The sequence below is a fragment of the Meleagris gallopavo genome, chromosome 1 (genome assembly GCF_905368555.1).
Source record: "Meleagris gallopavo chromosome 1, MGAL_WU_HG_1.1, whole genome shotgun sequence".
NCBI lineage: Eukaryota > Metazoa > Chordata > Aves > Galliformes > Phasianidae > Meleagris > Meleagris gallopavo.
In genome coordinates this window covers 2,081,546-2,098,957 of record NC_139404.1, presented here as the reverse complement: position 1 = coordinate 2,098,957, position 17,412 = coordinate 2,081,546, and the positions used below count along the sequence as shown (strand labels likewise).

At 40.2% G+C, this 17,412-nt stretch overlaps 1 protein-coding gene across 1 annotated transcript in view; it reads left to right on the top strand.

The window, feature by feature from the left end:
• Positions 1 to 17,412, top strand: part of EXOC4 (exocyst complex component 4) — a 392,686-nt gene that overhangs the window by 40,478 nt on the left and 334,796 nt on the right. The window contains exons 4-6 of the mRNA XM_010710270.4: positions 1,556 to 1,740; positions 4,036 to 4,145; positions 15,522 to 15,765. Of these exons, the coding sequence (XP_010708572.2) occupies positions 1,556 to 1,740; positions 4,036 to 4,145; positions 15,522 to 15,765 (539 nt within the window). The remainder of the gene's footprint in view (positions 1 to 1,555; positions 1,741 to 4,035; positions 4,146 to 15,521; positions 15,766 to 17,412) is intronic.

Here is a 17,412-nt window from a genome sequence, read left to right as displayed (position 1 = left end):
GACAAATTCTGTTGACAAAATTTAGGCTTTCAAGAGGTCTTTAAGGAAATCATGATGTCTCCCCTGTGGACTGCCAATATATCATTGTTTGATTGTTCTGTGACTTACATTAAGTGATGTTGTGTAATGTAGATGCAGGTGCAAATGGATGCTCTCCTTCCATGCAGAAAAGATAAGTTCATGTTTAGCAACACTTTTCAGGAGCAAGGAAGGAAGGAATGCAGTTTTCTCTTAGAAACTGCTGTTAATTTAAAAGTTGGAGTGCCCCAAAGCTATTTCGGGGTCATTCTTGACTTCAAGGAAAGCACAGTAATACACTGTTGATGTATGTTCTTTCAGTATGGTTAATATTTACTGGTATTAAGGGACCAGACCTTAGCTTGGATGTCTGCTTACTGTATCTCCTTGCTTCTCATTTGTAATGTTTAGCTGACAGGTTTGCTACAAACTTAAATCCTGAAAAGCAAGCAAATGCCATATTTCACCAGTAATATCTTAAATTATTAGATATTTGATTTTCTTCTAAAAATTTAAATACCTGCTTTTCTCTGTAAAAGGTGATGCACAGTAAAATAAGATATGCTTGCTGTTATTTCTAATTCATTTCAATATCAACCGTAAAGTTAGGGATGCTGCTGGGGAGTGCTGGATCTTTCTAAGCAATTGTAGAAGACTTGTGAAACTTTTAGAAATAGTAAACTGGGAGAGATCCAAACTGATATTAGTGCTGCTTTATTACCTTAATTTGTCCTTCCTGGTACATTTTTTTCATGGCCTTTTTTTTTAGGACACAAAAAAGATTAATTAAGTTTCTCATTCTAGTGCCCACTGGATGACAGTCTGTTGAAGTACATGAGCAGGGCAACGTTGCTTATGGCTTGTACACATCATTGCTTGTCTGAATTTTCATTCTTGGAAGTGTTCAAGGCTGGCTTGGATGGAGCTTAGATCAAGGTGACCTAGTGGGAGGAGTCCTTTTCAACCCAAATCACCCTATCCCAAGCCAATTGTGAACTCCTTGCTACTATTACCTGTGATGCTATGATCCCGGTCAGGTGCTTTTGCAGAATTATTGTCCTTTTTTGAAACTTGATAAGCAAACATTGTAAAACAACAACAACAACAAAAAACAACAAAACACACCACATAAACTGGAAACTGGAGTAATGTTTCATTGGTGTTTATGTAATGAAAAGAATAAAGATGTTGAAACAACACTGTCAGTATCTTAACACTTTTCCATACTATAATCCTTTTAGTTTGATACCTTGTGTTTTAATTTATTTAACAAATGATATTTAAAGTAGCTTGTCTTATACGTATGTTCGTAAGTTTTGAAGAGTGCTCATTAGATTTCAATTATTTGCGTACTGAGTCCTCTCTGTATGTTGAGTTTTCTCTTAAGAGTACATATAGTGAAACACAACTTTTCTACTTTAAAAGGATTTGTGGATAGAATTGTCCTGGTATTCAGATATTCCTCCAACTTAAGGGAAAAGTTCTGGGAGGTGCATGAAATAACCTTGAGAAGTTGTCATGTGTGTTTTCATTCCAGGTGTCAGCAGTGGATTCCTTGGAGGGTCCCCTTCTTCAAGTGGAGGGATTGAGTGATCTAAGACTGGAGCTCCACAGCAAGAAGATGAACATGCACTTAGTCCTGATAGATGAGTTACACCGTCATCTTTACATCAAATCAACTAACAAAGTGGGACAACGCAACAGGGAGAAAGGAAGAATAAGGTTGGTTTGATGTGATGCTAACTAATGGCAATGGGTCTGGGAGGGAAGAGGACAACCTTCTCCCTATCATCAGCAGAAAATTTTTTGGGACAGTAACAGTAATTGGAATTTTTATTCTTAGAGTAGATTTGTAAGCAACTTTATTTTGCTCATGACTGTGAAGATCCTGAAACATCTATGTATTCTGGTGCTCTTTAGAGCCTTTGAGCAGTCTGTTCTTTTGCTTAGCGATTCTATTGTTTTTTTGCTGCTTCTCACAGAATTATGATGAGGTCAGTTCCTTTTAGCATTCTTTTCCTTCCCTGATACATATATCGTTCCCACAAGTGCCATGATCGTGAGGCTCTCAGGTCAGGCAAAGGGAATATCACAGAGGAGAAGTGCTCGTCTACTTTATCACGCTGCCAGGGTTTAAAAAACTTCCAAGTGATCATAAGGTTACTAGCCAGAAGGCACAACATTGAAGCACCCAAGCAATGCGTCTTAGCTCTGTAGTGTTCCAAAGATGTTTTATGGAAGTTGAAACACTTACTTGGTTGGTGTTTCTGATCAATGGGAATTCAGCTCAACTGGTACTTTTTCTGAATTTATGAATTCTCAAATTGATGGCAGTAACTTTTTTGGGAGAGAAGAAAGGAAGATACAGGCTAGAAAAAAGAAAGTGAGTGATTGTCACTTCTTGTAGAGCAGGAGAGATAATAAACAATGATGGGGAGCAACAGAGGAGCCAGCATGTAATTAAGATGCATAGAAAAGATAAATTAGCATCTTATTATGTGGAAGGAGGAATAAAAAATGCTAACCAAAAATAAGAGGAGAGATTGTAAGTTTCATTAAATAAATTTGTGAAACTAAGAATTGTTTGAAGTTGAAGTTTCTAGGAAAGGGAGTTGTTAGCAAGGCCTTTCTCTCTTCCTTACTCATCTTGTTAATTAAAAACGGACAAAAAGCTTTGGTGTACCCAGACTGTGGAACTACTAATTAACTGCGATTTTGTATGACTGCTACAGGGACCCTTATCTTTTTCTTGCTTTGTCTTTTTCCATATTCCTTGTTATACATCATTGATACGACATTAATACAAACACTTGGATCAAGGACAATCTTGTAGCTTCTTTTTGCTGCACTGTCCTAGACTGCTGTCAATTAGGATGCAATTATGGTTATAGTTACTTAAAATCAACACTGCAAGTGTGTTAGATCTAACAGTGCTAATCTGGAATGCGTAGCCAATCCCTTTAAGAGTGGCATTGTAGATATGTAGAGTGTAGGTGGATAGTAAGATTAGCCCTTGTTTCTTCATGTTTTTGTAAGTATTTTGACCTCTAAGGGAACACACAAAACTCATTAGAGGGAGCCTTCTCTGCTTCTTTATCTTCAAAATGATTTCTTGCATTTGCTCCCCTGCCATATCCAGCTTTATGGCCTTCATTATGCAGCTGAAGCGATACTACATATTCTTGGCAAATTATACTATATAAATTATGGAAATGACCAAGTCTTTCTGCTTTCAGAGTAAGAAGGTTCCTTTGGAGAAAGGTTTGTGTAGATGTGCACAGAACAGGAATTTGGAGGGGAGGAGAAAGTGAATATTGCTAGAGCATGCTAGAAAAACTTGAAGGAGTAAGTAGTTTACAAAGAATCATAGAATCACACGGTTGGAAGGGACCTCAAGGATCAGGAATCTCCAACCCCCCTGCCACAGGCAGGGCCACCAACCTCCACATTTAATACTAGACCAGGCTGCCCAGGGCCCCATCCAACCTGGCCTTGAACATCTCCAGGGATGGGCCATCCACAACCTCTCTGGGCAGCCTGTTCCAGCCTCTCCACTCTCTGAGTAAAGAATTTCCCCCTAAAGGCCGTGGAAATGGGAGCATCTCTATTCCATATGTGGTTTTCTAGAAGGATCACAACAATTCTATGTCAATTTTTTATCAGGAATTAATTGTGCTGGAGGTGAATGTTGGTGTGGCCACCAGTCAGAGAAGTCTAGAGCTGTAATAAATTCAGAGTGGCCTTGGGTTACCAGATTTTTGTCGCTGATGCAAAAGTGTTCTCTCATCATTGCTTTTTGGCTTTTGTCTTTTTCTTTCAAGTGTATTTACAGATTGTCACTTGTCCCCATCTACGGACTTGTGCTTTAATTTAGGTTTCATAAACCTCTTGATCAGAACTGTTACATTTATCTCTTTTGCACGCACATTTAAGAAATAATTATTTTTCGTGAATGAAGATTCTACAAAAAAATTAAATTTTTTCAAAGAGTTTGCTTTAATTTTTCCCCTCATACAGTTCACTTGTGAAAGATGCTTCCTCTGTACCCCTCATGGATGTCACTAACTTGTCTACACCTCGAAAGTTCCTTGAAACTTCCCAGTTCAGTACTCCTGGAAGCTCCAGCAGTGAGTATTTCAGTCACTTGTGTTCCTACCTGGCTTATTTTGTAGCACTTCAGCTAGTTTTTCAAGAATAGTAGAGGGTGTATCTTCCCTTCTTTATAGATGTCTGCTAATGGGGATCCTGAGATAAAAAGACAAAATTTGTAAAATACTGTGAAATGAGAGAGTGGTAAATCGAGGGGCAGAATTCAATCATATCTGCAGATTTTTTTGGCAAGTAATCCTTACTTAAATTAAATACACTTTGTTTTCTTTGTCTGTTCTTGTGTTGATCATATCTGTGATATCTAGGACAAGAGATCTGCAGTCAGTTCAGTTTTCATAGAAGTCTCCTCTATATTTTATGTAGGCAAGCAAGTATATGTAGATATCACAGAATTATTTTGTTGTGTTGGAGCCAAAAGGTCAAAGCTTTTCCTTGTGGGAACTTTGTAAGTTTGACTAAAGGACTCCCTAGACACAGGATTAATCTGATTGTCTTTATATACCTGATGCAACAGATACTAAGCAAAATACTCAGATTTATTTATTTATTATTATTTTGTATGAAGCTTTGAAAGTACTGCACAGATGGGGAATTAATCCTTGTATTGTTTCAGTGGATTAATGTGGGGTTGTCCTTGTTCAACAAATGAATAAAATGAAGAATACAGAAGTGACCTACATGTCTTTCCCACTTGCCTCCTTGTCAGTCTTCCTCAAATTGAGATAATTTTTTTTTAGTCTTCTCACCCTTAACCATTTCTTTCCTTATTTTTGTCAGCTTGAGTCTATTGTTTTGTACTATACTTGCCTCCTAGCCTCTCTTCTGTGATCATTCTTCTCTTCTGCTCATTTTTGTTACGTAGCTGTTTCTGTTGAGGTGGCTTGTCTCTCGGTCTGAGGCTATAGTTCTTCCTAGTGGAGGTTTGTGAGGAATCCGTTGTGATGTGCCAATACAATTCTTCAAAGCTGAAAAGAGCAGCTTCATCATGGAGCCCTAGGATAGAAAGCATGCAAAAATTCTGAGCTTCATCATCAGAATTGTTGTACTTAACCCATATAATCAGTGAAGCTCAGTTCTTTCCAAAATCACATGATTTGGGGAGATAAAGGAATAAACCATGCAGAGCTGAATGCTGTTCCCACCGCTGTAAATGTTAACCTACTTTTCATAGAATCATAGAATGGCCTGGATTGAAAAGGACCACAATGATCATCTCATTTCAACCTCCCTGCTGTATACAGGGTCACCAACCACCAGACCAGGCTGCCCAGAGCCACATCCAGCCTGGCCTCAAAAGCTTCCAGGGATGGGGCATCCACAACCTCTCTGGGCAACCTGTTCAAGTGCTTCACCACTCTCTGAGTGGAAAAACTTCCTCCTAATATTTAACTTAAATCTCCCCTGTCTTAGTTTAAAACCAGTTCCCCTTGTCCTATCACTATGCACCCTCGTAAACAGCCGTTCCCCTCCTGTTCATATGCTCCCTTCAAATATTGGAAGGCCACAATGAGGTCTCCCCAGAACCTTCTCTTCTCCAAGCTAAACAAGTCCAGTTCCCTCAACCTTTTTTCACAGGAGAGGTGCTCCAGCCCTCTGATCATCTTAATGGCCCTCCTTTGGACCTGTTCCAAGAGCTCCACTTCCTCCTTGTGCTGGGGGCCCCAGGCCTACTACTTTTGTTGTAAGTGAATTGTGTAATATCTGCCATTGCTGATAGTTTTCCACCTAAACCATGAATCCTCCTAGCAAAATAATGATAATAATGAAGAAAAAAGTCAGAAGTTGCAGAGCTGATAGGAATCTCCCATTGTGCTTTATTGATGGGGAATGGACAGCAGGAGATGCGCCTGTTGAAAAATGGAATCCCTATCTTTCATCATTTTTTTTTTTTTTATTGCTAGTGTAACAATTTTAAATCTGCTTTGAAATTATTTTTTTGACATTTTCATCTTTGAAGACTTTCACAGCCCAACCAATTCTCATCTCAGCTGCTGAGACTGAGAAAGGGTTCATTAATATCTAGAACTGGCGAGGAAAAATGGAGTTAAGCAGACAAAAATAAGAACAGAAGAGTTAATAAGGATGAGAAAGATTGTTTTTTGATTCACGTTTTTTAGGCATCTCAGATAAGTTCTTTGCCTGATGCAGTATTGATGACATCTCTTGTTCTAAGATTCTCTGATAAAGTTATTCCATGCAGTGTTTGAGTGGACGTGCAAAGATACAAGCAACAGGTGAAAATACAAAGAGGTCTCTAAGAAATAGGTTGGATGTGGGCATAAAACAGCATGGCTTCTTTGACTCCAGACACCTGAAAACAAGGCTTTGATGGCTTCATTCTCAACTGTTGTAAATAGTTATATATCAGTTGAGGATCTGCTATCAAACCTCTCATTTGTTCAGATTTTTTCCTGTTCATGCTCATTGCACCAGGAGATCTTTCACCTGGCTCCTTGTTTCACTCTATTATGTAGCATTGTGCTGGGCAAGTGTCCTTCAGAATGGAAAAGATAGAGGAAATAATAGCAAACTTTTGGTCAGCATGAAGTATGCATATGGCTTTGCTTGAAACGCACAATGTACTTATGTACATTTTTTCCAAATAATTTTATTTAAAAGTAGCCTTTTCCAGGGCTGCAAAACTATTAGAAACTTAAAACTTGCGTTTGCATAATGAAAACTGTTTCTGCCTTTAGTCATTTAGGTTCTTTAGCTTTTTATTGATGAAACAAAGTGGCCATGCATATTAATGTACACCACTATGAAGCACTGACTCGTTCAACCTATCTCAGCAAAGAAGATGCCAAGATTTTGAGTCCTTTCTGCATTTGCTTCCCAAAAGAGATGTTATCTTGTGCTGTAGAATCTTTATAAGGAAATTAAAGCAGTTCCTCCTGCACTTAAAATAAACAGAATCTTTGGTAACATTCACCTGAGGATTGTAGAAACGGCAGCTCACTGGTAACACTTTCCCTTCATGCCAGTTCAGAGAAATAAATTCACTTCTAAATTTTATTTCTCTGCATGAACTTTCTCTATTCTGAAGTGTATTTATGGCAGTTTCTGCCTTGCCAGACTCTTCCTGGAACTATAAGATGTTCTCATTCAGTACACAGAAAACCTAGGAGCTTTCTTTCCTGAAAAACTCAGGAAATTACATCTTAGAAAGCCAACAGAAGGCAACCTTAAGTGGAAACAATGTTGGTAACATGTTCTTATGGATGGGATTTTATGCAGGTGATATTCTTCTATGATCGATATTCCTCAGCTGCAAGAGAAGAACTTTTAGCTTCTAGATCCAATCAGTATGGTGGCTTCAAAGAGTAAATGTGTAGTTACTGCTCAAGAATGCAAGTCCCTCTGTGTAGGTGGAAGCATGGGGAGACCTGTGAAATAGCCTGAGGAATCCTGGAGCTTTAAGGTCCAGTTTTAAAGGTGCTCTAAAAATACCATTCTGGCATTCTCTGTTTGTTGTCACATTTGCTTCCACCTTAAGCATGCTCAATAAATAAATAAAAGATGTTTTTCATATTAAGATCACCTGGGGATCTGACACCAGCAGGGTGATTTTTCTCAAGCATTTACACTAAAAGTTAAATCCTCTTGCTAAACCTGACTTGTCCTGTGAGCTGTTTTGCATTTGCACAAGTCCAACCGAGGAGTTAATCAGAAGGTGGTGGGAACCCAGCAGTGAATCTGCATTTTTTTTCCTGCTATCATTATAGTGCTGTGTGAAAAGCACAGTTTGTCTTGATTGTCTCAGGGTAAATTTTTGTGCCTACGTTATTTAAGGAGGAAGCCTGTTCTTGTAGTTTAAGACTGTTTTGCCACTGCACAACAAACATGAAAGCCTGTGAAGTAACTTTTGATGTGCTGTTTTGCAGGGCTTTCTCACTGATCTTCACCAATGGTTCACATTTTGGCTTGATGCTGAGCACTGACACACGTAATGCACGTGTGTTTGGAGGGGGAAAGGGAAAATGGAGAAAGTTTTAGATCCATGTGGTAAAATCCAAAAGGAATACTTTGTCTCCTTTCTTGAAGAATTTGATTAGTTGTTTCTATGTGCAGTCATAAAGCTGTTTGACTGCTATGCTTTTTTTTTTTTTTTTTTTTAGAACTTGGAAACAGTGCATGGGGTGGATTTTCAGACTGGTTCACAGAGTTGCTTGGTACAGTTTTCTTAAATGAGGTTACAGTAGGTTTGAGAGAGTGGCCTTGTCAAATTCTAACATCTCTGCTTTTGGAAGACTACTGTCCTAAAAACTGTATATAGACCTGTATCAATCACAGTTAGATGTTTGCCTTCAGGCTTTGAGGTTGTTGATCTCTGAGGCCTTTTTTCTTTTGGGCTTGATACTAAGGCAAGTGAGGAAATGATCAAAATCTTTAAGGGACCATTTCTGAAGTTCTGCCCATTTGCTGCCTGTTGTCTCCACTTAGAGATCAAAAAAAGGATTGAGCACCACAATTAGCAGGTTAAATTTCTTCAGATATCACATGCCTTTGGGAAACTGAATTTGCATTATTTTTTCCAGAAGTATTGAAGACACAGAATTTATCATCTGGAAGGACATGAATTGTGGAAAATAGTATGTTAAATTTTACTGGTTGCCCGTAAATGCACACAGCTAATGAAATCATCTGTAATAACTAGCAGCAAATTTTGAAGATTCATTGGAATGAAAAACAAGAGCCAAGGATCTTTTCTTAGGCCTGTTACACTTAAATGAGTTATCAACATAAGCTTTCATGGAGATCAGTGGTATTGAAATGTCTCTTGCAGCAGATTTCTTGTGAAATGGCAGAACAACATAAATGAGTTTCATCAATTGGAGCAGATGTTTTTATAGGGTATTGTCAAACCAGGAAAACTTCTCTCCCTTTCTGTCTGTGGAGGTGATAAATCAGTGATGCACATGATTAAACTTTCTGGTGATTTGAACTGGATATGGATTTTGGCTTAGATGTGGAGTTGAGTGTTTTTTTCCAATACCCCACTCTCATGTTGTAAAGCATCTGAAAATGTGTCTGTGCTTCATTAGAGAGGTTGTGGCAAAGACATTGCTTCTTGAAGTTGTTGTTCTCTTTAAGTTGGTTTATATGGGCCTGTATACAAAATTTGATCATTAGGCTGATATAACAAAATAATATGACGAAGCTCTGTTTTAAATTATAAATTGAAGTTCAAAGGCATCCTTATGGTGGAGATGATAAAGACAACTGAGTCTGGAGCTAAGAATATATATTTTTTTCACATTATATTTTATTCATTATTATACTCTGAGAGGGTGGGGAAGGCTGGCAGTGAGCAGTCACCCAGGGTCTGGGTCCAGTCCTGTTTAACATCTTCATTAGGAATTGTTTGCACCATCAGTAAATTTACAGATGACATCATCCAGGCTGGAACCCTGTGAAATGTAGTTCTTGTTGATACTGAAAACATCCCATGGGGTTCTTCTTTGGTGTTTCTGTATTATTATGTGAATGAAGGAAAGGTTCAGGCTGGATATTAGGAAGAATTTCTTCTCAGGAGCACAGGCTGCCCAGGGAGGTGGTGGAGTCCCAGGAGGTGTTCAAGAAAAGGGTGGATGTAGTACTTAGAGACATGGTTTAGCGTGCGATAATGGTGGTAGGTGGATGATTGGACTAAATGGTCTTAGTGTTCCTTTCCAACCTTAATGAAACTCTGATTCAAAGCTGTTTAATTAAAATTACTTTTTTCCCTTCTTTTTATTAAAAAAAAAAAGGTGGTAACCAAATATAAACAGCAGCCCCACAATACAGAGTAATTAATAAAGACAAGCATTGAAGGAATAATTTAATCTTTTATGGGTTCTTTGTATAAAGCAGGTGCTTATGGCATGAATTAAAATGTTAGCTCTGTAAAGAGAGAGCATGCATTGTGCAGATGTAGTTTAGGTAGAAACTGGTGCATGTTGAAACCAAGAAAGTCTTAGGCTTTTGTCCACATCCCAGTAAATGACAGAATCACAGTTTAAGATTAAATATAGATGAAGCTTGCAGAGACATCTGTGTGGATATTCATCTTTCACCCCTGGAGCTCCTCAGCCCCCGGGAAGTAATATGTGTTTTAAAGGTGAACTTCGTAAATGTTGGTTTGCTTTCATGCCTTTTTTGAAGAGGTGAGGGACTGATTTGTGGCCCAGAGCTTTGTGGTCGAATAACCCCTTGATGACATTAAATTGTAGAAGGGGATGTTTAAAGTAGGGAAGACACAAGAAAGGGACATCTTCAGTATCCCAGGGTTGGGATCTTGTCGGATCTTGTCAGATCTTGTAGATAAATGGGCCCCCCAGGCTACCAGAATATCTCTTTAATAGGCAGAATGTGCAGGAAACAAAATTTCTACTGTTTTATCAAAAGATCTAACAGAATGCATATTCTGGTGCGTTGCTTCTAGGTATTGAAGTGTGCTGTTATTTGTAGGATATGTAAATCATTGTCCTGACTATAAAAGGTGTTTCAAAATTGGTTTGCTCTTTTTGAAAATGGAAGAGTGTTCATCTTCATGTGATGGCAGAATTCTCAGCAAGATTGCTGCCTTCATTCCCTCTTAAATGTTGTCCTCGCATTTGGATGTAGCAGTGCTTCCTCTCTCTCTCATTTCCATTGTGTGATAGTAAGAGTAATTTACAGCCCCCCTTACAAATGTGCTGTGGTGTAATGATGAGGACCTGTCTGAAAGGTTGTTTAGGCTCTGAAAGCTGTGCACTGAACTCGGGGCAACAAGATTTTCATTTTTACTTTTAAACAGTATGTGAAAACCTTTTTTCCTCTAGCATTTCCACTGTTGTCTTTTCCACAGCTGTTGTTCCAAGGAGCTCATTTTCTTTGTTTGTGCCTGGCATGCTGTGGTTTTTAAAGAATAACAAGTAGCAAACAAAACGAGTGGACCATATACACAGTGCACAAAGTGGTTTTGCAGCCTCATGGGTTGAAAGGTGTGTGAGAGATGAGAGCTTTGAGTGGAAATGCGTGTCTCAGGTTTTTCCCAGAGGTTTATGAAAGAGTTCCTCCAAGAAGACTACACAGCCAGAAGCCCAGCTGAAGTGTCTTGATACCAATGCACACAGCACGGGAAATAAAGAGGAACTGGAAACAGTGGTGCAGTTGGAAAACTACAGTCTTATTGCTGTCACAGAAACATGGTGGGATGACTCACGTAACTGGAATGCCATGATAGAGGGCTCTCAGCTTTATAGGAGGAATAGGTGAGGTAGGAGGGATGGGGGAGCTGTTCTCTGTATTAAAAAGTGGGTAATCTGTGAGGAGCTGTGCCTGAGCAACTCATGAAAAGGTCGAGAGCTTGTGGGTTAAAACTGCAGACTAGACTAATAAGGGGTATCAGGTGGTTGGGGTCTACTACAGGCCAACTGATAAAGGGGAGCCTGCTGAGTAGGCCTTCTTGCATCATCTGCAAGACGTCCTTTGTGTAGAGTCTCATCCTGGTGGGGGATTTCAGCCACCTGGATCTGCTGGGAAAACAGCACGGTGAGCTGCAAGAAGTCCAGGAGATTCCTGGTGTCCATGGATGACAGCTTTCTGGTTCAGGTCTTGGACACATCCACCAGAGGTGAAGCGTTGCTGGACCCGATGTTCAATAGTACAGAAGGGATCATAAAAGAGGCTAAGATTGGAGGCAGCCTGGGCTGCAGTGGCCATGCCCTCCCTAGTGGCCTGGCCTGACCTGGGAAGAATATAGGGACGCTGTCCAGATGTGCAGAGATGGAGTCAGGAAAGCCAAGGCACAGTTGGAACTGAACTTGGCAAGGGAGGTGAAAAAAAACAAGAGGGGATTCTTTAGTACATTGGGCAGACAAGGCAGTCAAAGGAGAGCGTACCTCCTCTGATGATTGAAAATGGAGAGCTAATGTCCTTAGACATGGAGAAGGCTGAGGTACTTAATGAGTTCTTTGTCTCGGTGTTCACAACTAGTCAGCCTTCTCATGCCTCTTCAGTTTTAGAACTTCTAAGCAGGGAAGAAAATCCCTCCCAGTGTAAGAGCAGAGCATCTCATGAAGCTGAATGCTTTCAAGTCTATGGGGCCAGATGATATGCATCCCAGGGTTCTGAAAGAAATGGCTGATGTGGTTTCTGAGCTGCCCTCTATTGTATTTGAAAAATCATGGCTGTCATGCAAAGTCCCTGCTGACTGGAAAAAGAGAAATATCGCTCCTGTATTCAAGTGAGGGAGAAAGGAAGACCTGGAAAACTATAGGCTGGTGAGCCTACCTTTGTCCTTGGGAGGATCACGGAGCACATCCTCCTGGAAGAAATGTTAAGGCACATGAGAGAGCAGGTGATCTGAGACAGCTGGAGGGTTGTTGTCAACAGCTCAGTGTCCAGATGGAGCTGGTCATGAGATGGTTTGTTTTGGGAGCATTTAATTTTAATTACATTTTAATCAGTGACATAGCTAGTGGGATTGAGCATACTCTCAGCAAGTTTGCTGGTACCACCCAGGTGAGTGGTGCAGTTGACATAATAGAAGAGAGGGATGTCAGCCAGAGGGACCTGGACATGCTTAAAAAGTATGCACGTGAGAATCTAATGAGGTTTAAGAAGGTGTTGCACTTGGATTGGGCCAGTCCCAGATATGAGTACAGACAGGAAGAAGAACTCCTTGAGAGCAGCTCTGTGGAGAAGGACTTGGGTGTCCTGAGGGATAAAAAAAAAAAAACTGGACAAGAGGCAACAGCATGCTCTTGCAGCCCAGAAGACCAACTGTATCCTGGGCTCCATCAGCAGAGTGGTAGCAGCAGGATGAGGCAGGTGATTGTCCCCCTCTACTCTGCCCTTGTAATGCCCCTGTAGTACTGCATCCAGGTCTGGCACACCCAGTACAGGAGGGATTCCAGAGAAAGGCCATGATGATGATCAGAGGCCTGGAGCACCTCTCCTATGAAAAAAGGCTGAGGGAGTCCGGCTTGTTCAGCTTGGAGAAGAGAAGGCTCTGGGGAGACCTCTTTGTGGCCTTCCAATAACTTAAGGGAGCTTATATGCAGGGGAGGGACTGAATTTCTACATGGCCTAATAGTGATAGAATAAGGGGGAATGGCTTTGAAGTATAAGAGGGTAGATTTAGGTTAGATGTTAGGAGGAAATTATTTACTCAGAGTGATGAGGCACTGTAACAGGCTGCCCAAGGAAGTTGTGGATGATCTATCTCTGAAGGCGTTCAAGGCCAGGCTGGATGGGGTCCTGAGCAGCCTGATCCAGTGGTTGGCAACCCAACCCCAGTGGCCAGGGGTTTGAAACTAGCTGATCTTCAAGGTCCCCTCCAACTTAAGCCGTGTTTCTGTGATACCTTACAATTAGTATTATGGTTTATGTGCATTCAGAGTGTCTCCTTTTTTATCACTGCATTTTTATTGAATAAGTGTATTCTGAGTGCTTATGGGTTTGTTGAATCTACCCCCTTAAATTGCAAAATTACAAGTTAATTAGACTTTAATTGCAAGAAGCATACACACAAGAGGAGAAGAAAGCACTCTGATCTCCCAGACACTCTGCCTCCTATGTTGACTGTATAAAACTTGATGTCATTCCCTATCACAGTGTACAATGATTTTATAGAGTATTTTCTTACTCCACTCTTACTGGGCTGCATTGCTGGTGCCCAAGTTGAAATACAAGAGTAAGCAGCAAGTCTGATATGAGCTCAAAGTGCTGTTGTTGGGGTTACAGGACAGAAAGGCCCACTCTGCTGTGGAGGTTGGTGTCAGCTGGCACTGAAATAAGCATTATCCATTTATTGTGGTGCTATTTATAAAGCAGCACCATACAGGCTCTTTGAGACATTGGTTTGGTTTTTTTGGGGGGGTTTTTTTTTTGCTTTTGTACTAACTTGGACAGAGCTTCTGCTCTCCTGGGAGTGTTCATAGAGTCATAGAATGGCCTGGGTTGAAAAGGACCACAATGATCATCTAGTTCCAACCCCCCTGCTGTGTGCAGGGTCACCAGCCACCAGACCAGGCTGCCCAGAGCCACATCCAGCCTGGCCTTGAATGCCTGCAGGAATGGGGCATCCACAACCTCTCTGGGTAACCTGTTCAAGTGCTTCACCATCCTCTGTGTGAAAAACTTCCCTCTAATATCCAACCTAAACCTCCGCTGTCTCAATTTAAAACCATTCCCCCTTGTCCTATCACTGTCCACCCTTGTGAACAGCCATTCCCCCTCCTGTTTATAAGATCCCTTCAAGTTCTGGAAGGCCGAGTGCTGTCGCTTTGGCCAGTGACAGGTCTGCACATTGCTTGTGACATGCCACTTTGCATTTCTGCCATGTCATTTCAATTGTACCACTGGATCTTTTGGTATTTATTCAGGTTCTTGGATAAGCAGTTGAGCAGTAGATGCCATGGGAGTCATCTGTCACCCAATAGCTCTCTGATAGGACTTCAGCAACAGTAAGATGAAACTGCCATTCTGGCTTAATTTCTACATGAGGAACCGGTATGGTGGATGGCATGCTCAGGTGGCATTTGTCCATGCACTATCCTTGTTAACAAGGAGTTAGTTCAGTTTGCCTTCCAGACACTTATTTGCCATGGATCGTCTCAATATGTTTATTAAGTGCTTCACTCAGTCTTCAGCAGAGACATCCTTTTGTTGTTCCTGGGCATTATCTGTAAATTAAGAAATGTTGATTAATGAATGTACTTAGAAGAAGCACAGTACCTCTTGCTTTTCTCCTTTTGTCGCTTAGCAACAGAATTTCTCCCAGTGCTGCCCCTGTCACTTCAGGAGGACCATATCTATGATATCCTCTCTAATTCTTTTAGTTTTTCCTTTCAGGAAGCCTTGCTAACAGATTTGGGTAACTTCATCAACCCCTTGACAGACATAATAAAGCAGAATGGGATAACATCAAACAATAATTCACTTAGACGGTGTAAACTTTACCGAATTTATCAGGAGTCTGTTAAGCTTGATAGTGTTTATAATGAAAATTTCTCTCTTGTGAAAAATATCATGAAGAAAAACAGCTGGGTTAGAAATGTAGTTTTTAGCTCCTTGAAACTTATTCAGGGAATTCATAGTGATAGAGCACCTCCTTGTTTATGCATATGTTAATTGCACCAGGCTTCCTCTGCTTCATAACTAATACATAACACCATAAGCTTTATTTCTAAATCAGTCAAATGTGCAATGGTGTGTTTATGTATAGATACATAATGTTTCCTCTAAGCAAACTAAAACTTCCATTGCCCTTTCCCACCCAACCAAAATCTGAGTGCTGATGTTTCCTTGTTTATTTCTTGAGAGTTCTCTGAAGACACCATGCAGAAAAAGCATTTAAACTTCGTTGCCAAGTGGTGTTTCCAATAGTTTAAATCTTGGATTATGCCTTTTTACATATATTCCAGTGCGAGAAACAAGCCTCCTGGAAATTAAAGAAGATATGGAACTGGATCCAGAGGAGAACAGCACTATCTTCATGGGCATACTCATCAAAGGGCTGGCCAAGCTGAAAAAAATCCCTGAAACAGTGAAAGCCATCCAGGATCGCCTAGAACAAGAACTCAAGCAGATTGTTAAACGGTCCACGACTCAGGTGGCAGACAATGATTACCAGAGAGGGGAAAATATTTCCCAGGAAAATCAGCCTAGGTAAGGATATTTCAAGCACTGAAATGTGATTGCTGCAAGAAGATGTCTGGAGAAGGAATGCCAGTGTTTTGTTTATTTGTTTGTTTTCTTGCTGTAGCAGAGATATTAAATAGTAATTTTTTGAGAAATGTCTGTGTCTCTTTGAAGAGCTGATGTACCTTGAGCACCTAAAAGGCTTGGGAATTCAGGAAATGTATTCGGAAAGGAGGAAATACTGTTGCTTTTCAGCTAAGGTTGTGGGAAAGGGAGATGCTTCCTCCTATGCTTGGTCATAGAAGAGTCTTCTGGCTAAATTTCCAGTACTTGCAGGGAGCTTATAAGCAGGAAAGGGGTAAGATTTTACACTGCCTAATACTGATAGGACAAGGAGGAATGGCTTTAAACGAAAACAGTGAACATTTAGAATAGATATTAAGAAGAAATTCCTTGTTCAGAGGGTGATGAGGCACTGAAACAGGCTGCTTGGAGAAGCTGTGGTGCCATATCCCTGAAGGCATTCAAGGCCAGTTAGGATGGGGCCCTGGGTAACCTGATGTGGCAGTAGACAATCCTGCCCATGACAGGGGACTGGAACTCAATTGTCTTTCAGGTCCTTTCCAACCTAAGCCATTCTGTGATTCTATGAACATGTTTGAAATCCAGATTTGAAGCTAGAGGCTCTGTAAAAGCCAGAATTACTTAACTAGTAAAAGGTGCGTAACGTTAAGCACTTGGTGTATTTTTTTTTTTTTTTATTTAACCTAAGCCTTTCATTTTAAGCAGCTTTACAATAGATTGAATCATAATGCTGTCTCAGATTGCTGGTATGTATGGTGTAAAAAACACTTGGTGCTGAAACAAATATTATGTTCTTGTGTTGCACTTGGAAAGAGAAGATTCGACTCAGTTACTCATTTCAAGTGCAGTAGATTCTAATTGAGGTGATGCAGGTGCAAAGCTTTGTAATCATATATGGAACTAATTATATCAATAAATATATGGCCAAAAATCTATTTGTTTTGCAGCTCCATTAGTTGCAAAGTGTGAAAGCCCACTGAGAAATACGTTTATTCTGTTCTTCATGATTTGCTAGAACAGAACATCTTAAGGGCTAGCTATTGCTTGTAGCTGAATTCTTAATTTGTGATACTGCTCATTGCAATGATCACCACCAGAAGAAATCAATATTGGAGAAGAAATCTGAAAACAAAAATTTGTCTTCATTGTACCTAATATTTATAGTGGAAATCACTCTTGAGGAAAAATTTGTTAAAGAATTCTTTTCCAATTCCTCTCATTATTTTAGAGTAGAATCATAGAATCACTACAGTTGGAAAAGACCACTAAGATCATCTACCAACCATTGACCCATCACCACTGTGCCCAATAACCATGTTCCACAGTGCCACATCTAACCTTTTTTTAATGGTGGATGGTGATTCCACCACTTCCTTGGGCAGCCTGTTCCAAATGCCATTGCTATGGAAACAATTATGCTGTGAAGAATTAGAGTTGTGGTATTGATATCTCGATTAAATTATAGCAGGTTTTTTAGGTGGGTTGAAAGGCAGGGTTAGGGTTAGTTGTTGCGAAGATGGAGCTTAACACATTCTCAGTTCTTGTTTTATGAATTGGTCTTGAGAGGTTACATGGCTCTTGGATGTCCTT